This window comes from Benincasa hispida, chromosome 9 (assembly GCF_009727055.1).
Source record: "Benincasa hispida cultivar B227 chromosome 9, ASM972705v1, whole genome shotgun sequence".
NCBI classification, from domain to species: domain Eukaryota; kingdom Viridiplantae; phylum Streptophyta; class Magnoliopsida; order Cucurbitales; family Cucurbitaceae; genus Benincasa; species Benincasa hispida.
Genome location: NC_052357.1, coordinates 24,303,493 through 24,311,583, shown reverse-complemented (window position 1 = coordinate 24,311,583; position 8,091 = coordinate 24,303,493). Strand labels below are relative to the sequence as shown.

At 28.6% G+C, this 8,091-nt stretch overlaps 1 protein-coding gene across 1 annotated transcript; it reads right to left on the bottom strand.

Annotated features, from left to right (window-relative positions):
- Nucleotides 1–1,969: 1,969 nt before the first annotated feature.
- On the bottom strand, nucleotides 1,970–5,100 carry LOC120087056 (cyclin-P3-1). Its single transcript, XM_039043901.1, has 3 exons — nucleotides 4,770–5,100; nucleotides 2,573–2,980; nucleotides 1,970–2,484 (listed from the first exon to the last, which is right to left on the bottom strand). The coding sequence occupies exons 2-3, from the start codon at nucleotides 2,971–2,973 to the stop codon at nucleotides 2,229–2,231; spliced, it is 657 nt and encodes a 218-aa protein (XP_038899829.1). The 5' UTR covers nucleotides 2,974–2,980; nucleotides 4,770–5,100; the 3' UTR covers nucleotides 1,970–2,228.
- Between the last annotated feature and the right edge of the window lie 2,991 nt (nucleotides 5,101–8,091).

Genomic DNA, 8,091 nt, shown 5'->3' with positions numbered 1-8,091 from the left:
GAAATCCATTATGCAAAATATTGGGATAGGACTTCAAGTTGATAAAATGTTGGGAGAACAACTATAAATAGATAGGAGGACTTCAATTTGATGAAATATTGGGAAGAATGAACAAACAATAAAACTTCAATTTAGTTCGGTCGGACATTAAACACGAATATACATAAAATATTATTAATAAAAAAAAACTCAATATCGTCAAAGCAAGTTTAACTAACTGTAATTGACATGACATTCTGATAAAAGATTGGATTTTTTTATCTCTATACCAAAAAAAAAGTCAAAATAGTAAATACTACATATTTTTAGGCATTTTTCATTGCCGGAAAAAAAGTTCAACAAAATTACGATTTTACCCCTATATTTTTAAAGAATTATTTTACCCATACATGAATTCAAGATTATATTTCTATTTTACTCGGAAAATGGATCTCTCTTTTTAAAAAATATATATATTACCTCAATCTACAGGCATTTTCTCAAAATGTACTCAGTTACAGATATTTTTATCATATATTATATAAAAAAAAGTTATTCGGGAACCTTTTAAATTTATTTTAAAAAATTCAAATATAATTTGAAACTTTATTTTTTTCTTAATTACAAATTAAAAGTGAACGACTGTGGAAATTATTCCTTCGAGAACGCGAGAATATGATTGCCTTGTAAAACTAATCAATTTTATTCCTTTTCCCTATTTCGTGTGGGACCAACAAGCAATTTTTAGAAAATCTCATACTTATTATTATTATTATTTCCATTCCTGAATTATAATCCAAGTTAACAAAATAAATTGAGTTCATATTTAAAAAAATTCCCAATGATTTATTCCTATTCGTTCTTTTATACCAATTATTGGGCTATTTTTAAATATAAGAAAATGAATTAAAATATTTATAAATATAGTAAAATTTCACTATCTACATAAACTGCGATAGACCTCAATAGACTACTATACGTATCTTTCTGTGTCATGATAGACATAGAAAAAGTAGTCTATCACAGATAATCTATGATATTTGTTATTATTTATAAATATTTTCAGTAGTTGTGTCAATTTAAATAATTTTTCTTATCATTATGATTATTTGTTATTTTCACTTTTGTTAAGGATGAAAATATCTAATTAATTGATACTATATCTTAATCAACTTTATTATACAATAGTCAATACGAGCATAACTTAGAAATAGTTCACATACATTTCTTCCATTGAGATCAGAAGTTCAAATTTCCAAACCCTACATTTGTCATACTAAAAAACCTTTCATTATACAAAAGAAACAATTATTTCCTTTATTTTATTTTTACTGATGACGACTCAAGTTTGTGTTTAGAATGAGTCTATTTGAAATGACTTTTGCTAAAAGAGTTTAAACTATTTCAAAAGACAAATCTCAACGTGGGATTCTCAATAAGCCTTCTCATAATGATATTTTGGATCGAATACAGATTTGAGGTTTATAGATTATGATACCATATTAGATTAACATAGAGTTTCATCTCATTTCGATGCAATACAAGAAACAAAAGTGAAACATCAGACATTATTCATCCTAAATAAATCAATTCAGTTTGGTTTCCATTCTAAAGGAACCCATCTTTTCATTATATATTTGTTCATTAGATTAATTATAAGTTACTTGAGAAATTTTGTAGATTATAAAACAAGTAAACATTTAAGATTTATATACTTTTTAAGCTCGCTTGGCTATGACTTATGAGTTCATCAGTTTTAACCAAACCAAACAAAAGTACAGGAAAAGAACAAACCAAATTGCTTTAGTTGGTTTAGTTTTGTATGGATCAATTGGGTTTGCTTCGTTCGTCGTTCAATCTAAAGTGTCCTAAAGAATAGTTTGTACACTAATGGATGTTGCTCAACCTCACTTTAAAAGAACTGTAATTACCACGACCTGAACATAATTCAAGTAGTTAACGACTGATACATCCCATAAACATATGTTCGTGATGAAATAAAAAATCATAACTACTCACAAAACTGCCAATCAATTTATACATATATGTATTTTTAAGCAGTGTTTTTCTACTTATCCAATGGACTCTCACCAATGCCTATATGAAGACAAAGTCACAAGAAAATAAAAGAATCCATTGGAAATAATTGCCATCTTTCTCAACAATGCAAATTTTCTAAATGAATCATATATAAAGCAATAAAAAAAAAAGTTGTGAATTTTACATGCAATGGCTTGTGGTTGAAAATATCATCTGGCTGTTGTGGAAGCACAGGATTTCTCATCTTTATTTGACCAGCTCTCCTTAATCCTACAGGCTCGAATTGAGCGTTCGATCTGACGTGTTTCGGTGCCTTCTTTTTCCAGTTTATAACAGTATCGACTGAACGTCTGTATATTCACTTGAAGTCTGAAGTCAATACTAAACAAAAACTTCATCTCCAGTTTGTTTAACTCCGCCGTGCTAACTCCCCCAACTTTCGCGTAATAGGCATTGTTGAAGAATCTGCAAAATCGAGTAAAACAAGTTGACAAAGTATTATCACAAAATGGAAAAATCAAGAGTGCAAAATTTATTTGTGATTGGTGCTTACGAGTCATCGATGAACTTTGCAGCCAGCATGATGCTCGTTATCAGCAGTCGATGAACGTTGAGGGAAGTTAACTGAATCTCTGTGCACTTGAGGAATCGATCAACGTAAATATTTGCAATGACAAAGCAAGATGGACTGCAGCCAAAATACTTGAAGATACGATCAATATAACATTGAATACTCAGGGTAGGAGCTCGTAGACCATGAAACATTGTACGAGCTTCTTTGACTTGTGTGGCCTCCATTAGTAATTCATTTTTTTTGACAGATCTTTCCAAAAGTGAAGAAAGAAGTGTGAGAACCCGTGGATTTCTCCGGATTCCTTTGCGCAATGACTTAAGCCCCAGATTAACATAAATATCCGAGCAAACATCTTCGGTTTCAAGTTCTGAAGCTGCCATTTCCAAGCTGCATAGTAAAAATGTTATTAAATTCAGTAATTGAAGAAAACCAAAGACAGCAATCCAAGTCCGGAAGCAAGTTCATCGATATATATTTGAATGATTATGAACACGGGAAACATTTGGAAATCAGGGACAAGGACAGGGCACATCGACATTCGAATTTTTGGTTTGTTAAGCACAACTGTTGGGAGACAGACTGCTTTAAAGTTTTTGGTCAAACAAAGTCTTCACATAAGTTTCAGTATATTTTTTTGACTGAGAACGACTCAAAACTAGCCAAACAATGTATTCATGGGTGTAAACTGAAGTAAAAATGAGAACAAGTTTTCTGGAATCGAAAGAAAACCCAGAGATCGAAGATTTTGAGTGGATGACATATGAACTATTCATCAAAATTGAAAGAAATCAAATAAAGGTAATCATGTAAACGTCAAAGGTTCAATTTAACTGTTAGATTATATGATATTAAATTTGCCTTCACCCACAAACATAAGCTTTTGGGTCAATCGTGATTTAGGATAGTATTAGGATAGGTGGTCCAAGGAGGTCCTATATTCAAATCTAATATTAATATTGATTTCCACTTGTTGGTTCTTCTTCATATTTCAAATCCACAAGTGAGGGAGAGTATTTAGATGATATGATATTAAATTTACCTTCACCCACAAGTTTAAGCTTTTAGGTCAATTGGTGATTTAAAATAACGTTATTTTTTCCCTTTTAATCCGTATTACTTTCACATGAGACTTCACCCACCCTAAAACCAACTTCTTTGATGAGAAACAAGGATTCCTTCATTTTTATTGATAAGATGAGGTTGGGCAACATTGCCAAAGAAATTAATTTTTTCCCCAATGGACCAAAGGAAAGCTCTAAACTCAACATCAAGACACAACAAGAATATTAAGTAACTAAGTTTCCAACTCAAAGGCTACATCCACCCTAAATCGACTCTGAGAAACAGAAAAGATTTTAAGTTATTAAGGCCTTGTTTGATAATAATTTCGTTTTTTATCATATGTTTTAGAAATTTATGTCTGTTTCCTCCCAATTTCTTAATTATAGTCTTCACTTTTGTTAAAGAAGCACTTGAATTCCTAGTCGAATTCTAAAAACAAAAAATAAATTTTTGAAAATTATTTTCTTTTATTTTTCGAACTTGATTTTTTAAAACATTAGTAGATGGAAAACAAAATATATAAACTTATGGGTTGAAGTAGTGTCTATTAGTTTACTTTTTTTTAAAAAAAAAGTTATAAAGTTATCAAAAGGGGGACTAAACTTTCAACCTAGAGGTTTCAAGTTCATCTGTTCTTTTAACTTCTTAAGTTTAGCCAACAGGAATTTCAAGTTCTTTAAGTTTTCATCTAAGAGGTTTCAATACAACTTAGTATCACCAAAAATTCCAAGCTCTTATTAAAAAACACCCCCAAGACAGGTCCAATCTAGCTTTCATCTTCAAGAAGAAGAATAAGAAACAGTGAACAAGACCATCTCCAGTGTTCTTTCTTGTACTAGAATAGAGATTTGAATATCGAATCAACTCAAGTTCATAAAGTTAACAAGAACCAACATACAACTCAACAAGCCAAAAGAAACAAACCCCTAAATCCAAAACCAAATCCTAGTATCAACAAAGCAATCTAAGCCCTAAAAAGCTCAAAGCAAATTCAATTTCACACAAATCCCAGATCCCATAAACAGAAATTTAAGTGAATCCAACAATTTCCAGAAAAACCCAAATCAAATCTGAAAACATAAGAACAAAAGAAAGACAAAAAAAAAAAACTTACAGAAGAGGGAATAATGGCAGAGAGCAAATGGGAAGTTGTTTGAGCTACATTAGAGGCAAAAGGGGAAGGAGAAGAGAATCTGAATGAGATGGAAGAAGGATCAGGAGATTGTAATGAAGCTTGTTTTTTGCTCTACCTTCCATGTTCCTTCCCCACTTTGCTTTTTTGCTCAAGCTTTTGCTTTTAAAGAGATATTGGGTTTTCAAGGATTCTTCTCTCTTTCTAATATATCCTCACATGGGAAGTTGGAAATTCTAAGAACAAGAATTTTTTTCTCTCTAGAAATTAGAAGGAAGAGAGATAGATAATGTAAAAAATTTTGAAGGGTGACAATTTTTTTTTTTTTAATCGCCGCTATTTAAGATGCAAAGGGGGCAAATTATGTATATAAAAAAGGGACAAAGGGCAAATTATTTTTCTTGTTTTTTGTCTTGTCTTTGGTGTAGAGGTAGTGTGAGGCGGAATTTAGTGGCCCAACAATTTCATTTATCTTTTCATTTTCGTGTAAAGTTTAAATATGATAGCTACGTTAAAATAAATTTTAAGGTTTTAATTTTGAATAGGATGGTAAAGCAAAAGAATTTAAAAGATATTTTTAATTCAAAATATTGGCCATTCAGTATTTTGATATACTATTGTTGATATTTTACTTTATCATCAACTTGCTCGATATATTTAAAGTCTACTCATCTAAAAATACAAGCTCCATCGCATTTCTGTTAGAGAGTTAATATAATTTTAATAGTAAGGACTAACATAAATACTTTTTAAAAGTTTAGGGACTAAACAAATGTATTTTAAAGTTTAGGACTAAAATATAACAAGATTAAAAAAAATTCAAAGTTCATGTATTAAAATAGGATTTAAGATGTCGTATAATATCGATGATGAAATATTTAAATTCATAGAAACTTCCCTTCATTCATTTAATTTTTTAATAAAATGATTTTTTCTTATAAAATTTCTAAAAAGGTATTTGGGACTATTGAAAATCCCACATTAGAAAAATTAAGAGATCTCACACTCCTTATAAGATAGATGAGTTACTATTCTCATTGCCAATTGGTTTTGAGATGAAACCTCATACTATCAAATGTGGTATAAGAGTCCAAAAAAAGGTATTATCTTGAGGAGACATGGGGTTAATATATTGAAATTAGAAAGTATGTAGTTGGGTGATGAGTTAGTGGGCTAAACACCCCGATGAACGCTAGTACTCGTGCTTCTAGTCACCTTCTACCTTCTAATCGTTTATTGCCTACATGAGGCTGTGAGGGAGGAACACGAGCGCGTGAAGTTTATGTCATCTTCCATCTTGAAACTCTTTCTTAGTCTTTTATTTATTTTTGGCTTATTTTTTCAAATCCAATTTCACCTACAATTATCTATTGAAAACATTTTAAAATATAAAGATAAAATAGATGTAGCTCAAAAAATTAAGATGAATTAATAATTTAACTTAAAATTAATTTTTAAGCGTTTAATGCTTAATTCAACAATAGTTCTAATTTGAAATCAATACGTTATATTAATATTAGTCTCAAATGGGTTAAAAGTTGCAATTTCGAGTCACATAATCTAGACTTATTTCTTATATTAAAATCTAAAACTTGAATAATTTAACCTACTTGTGCAAGAGTTATTTTTTATTTTATATAAAAGATTATGGTTAGTTGGAGAATTGCTTATACACTCGAATGAAAAAATATGAACTCTATTTGGTAATCCATTTTTTGTTTGTTATTTTTGTTTAAAAAAAATTTAAGGTATATTTCCTCCTCGATTTTTATAATGATCTGCATATTGGTTTAAGTTAAAGATAGTGTGAATTCTTACAAAATTTTTAAAAAATAAAAATAAGTTTTTTAAAGCTTTTTCAAGAATTTGGAGGTGGAAAGTATTTTTAATAACTTATTTTTTTTTTAAAAAAAAAGTCAAATATTACTAAAATGAACCTATATTTTTAAGTTGATTTTTTATTTAAACTTAGCTTATTTGATGTTAAATTTTGGACACATTTGACTACTTGATTTAGTGGTTAAATTTAAATTCACATAAATTTTTAAAGTTAGTCTTAAGAATAATAATTTTAAATTTAGTTTGAAAATATTTGTAGTTAAAATGGAGAAAAAAAAAAGAGAAGAAATTCAATTGCCCAAAAAGAAATCATTTCTTACCAAAGAAATTATTTTGTCACCAATAATGCTGCTAAAGTTTCACTAAATTAATTGGTAATTTTCTATTAAATATAATCAATAATCATCAACTTCCACTTCAAAATAAATTCATGCAATTGGACAAAGAAAATAGTGCTCAACTTCTCATTAATGTGAGCTTTATTAATGAAACTAAGTTGATTCACATCACACAAAGTCCAAATCTATTTGTTTTCTACATTTACTTTCAATATTAAAAGAAAGTTAAATTTTATTTTTATATATATATAATATATATATATATATAGTTAAACATCTTAAACACAATTATTAAAGGTAAGGGTTATTTCTAAAATTATATACTTTTAGTAATATATAACAATAAATAAACACCATGTATATAAGCCTACTATGTAATAATACCTAAGATAATGAACCTCATAAAGGAATATTTGAAATGGCTGATTGTAATCTTCTTATAATGACACATTTAAAATATAGAGAAGTGAAAGTTTTCCAATACGAATAAGTATCATACATTTTAAATTGTACAAACACGTCCTCCTTTATCCCAATTTACCTGCTTACTTTCTTTATCTAAACTGAACTAAGCTTTAGCTCTAGTTCTTCACTTCCTGTTTCTCAATAAATGGATTGAAGAAGCAAGGCGAAAATATCTAACCAAACGCTTAAGAGGTCACAATTAAGTCAATTTTAACTATTTTCGAATTAATCACAATTTATAAATAGTAGTGCGATGTTAACAAAACCGATTTCTCATATTATATGAAAAAATAATAAATGTTATAATTATTTTATTTGAAAGCTTAAATATATATATATAAAACTACAAATTTCTTAACTATTAACACATAATTTAATACAGTTGAGTTTGCACTTTATTTGACAAATTTATAAAATTTTGATGATTATACGAATCAAAGTTTAAGTCATAATTAAATTATAATATTTGGATGGTAAGTTGGAAAATTAATATTCTAAAGAAAAAAAAAAGAAAAGAAAAGAAGGTATGAATTTGTCCATGATATTTACTAATCATAGAATTCATAAAATAAAAATAACTTTACTAAAAGTTTCCGCAACTTAAGCCACCGTTAGTGGGTCACTTTTGCAATAACATTGATTGATAACTGAACTTTAGTTTT

Bases quoted from the DNA above. Each gene is read 5' to 3' on its own strand.
- LOC120087056 (XM_039043901.1), bottom strand. From the start codon at position 2,973: ATGGCAGCTTCAGAACTTGAAACCGAAGATGTTTGCTCGGATATTTAT. The intron at 2,485-2,572 runs GTAAGCACCAAT...TCGATTTTGCAG, and splicing joins GCAAAGTTCATCGATGACTC to ATTCTTCAACAATGCCTATT.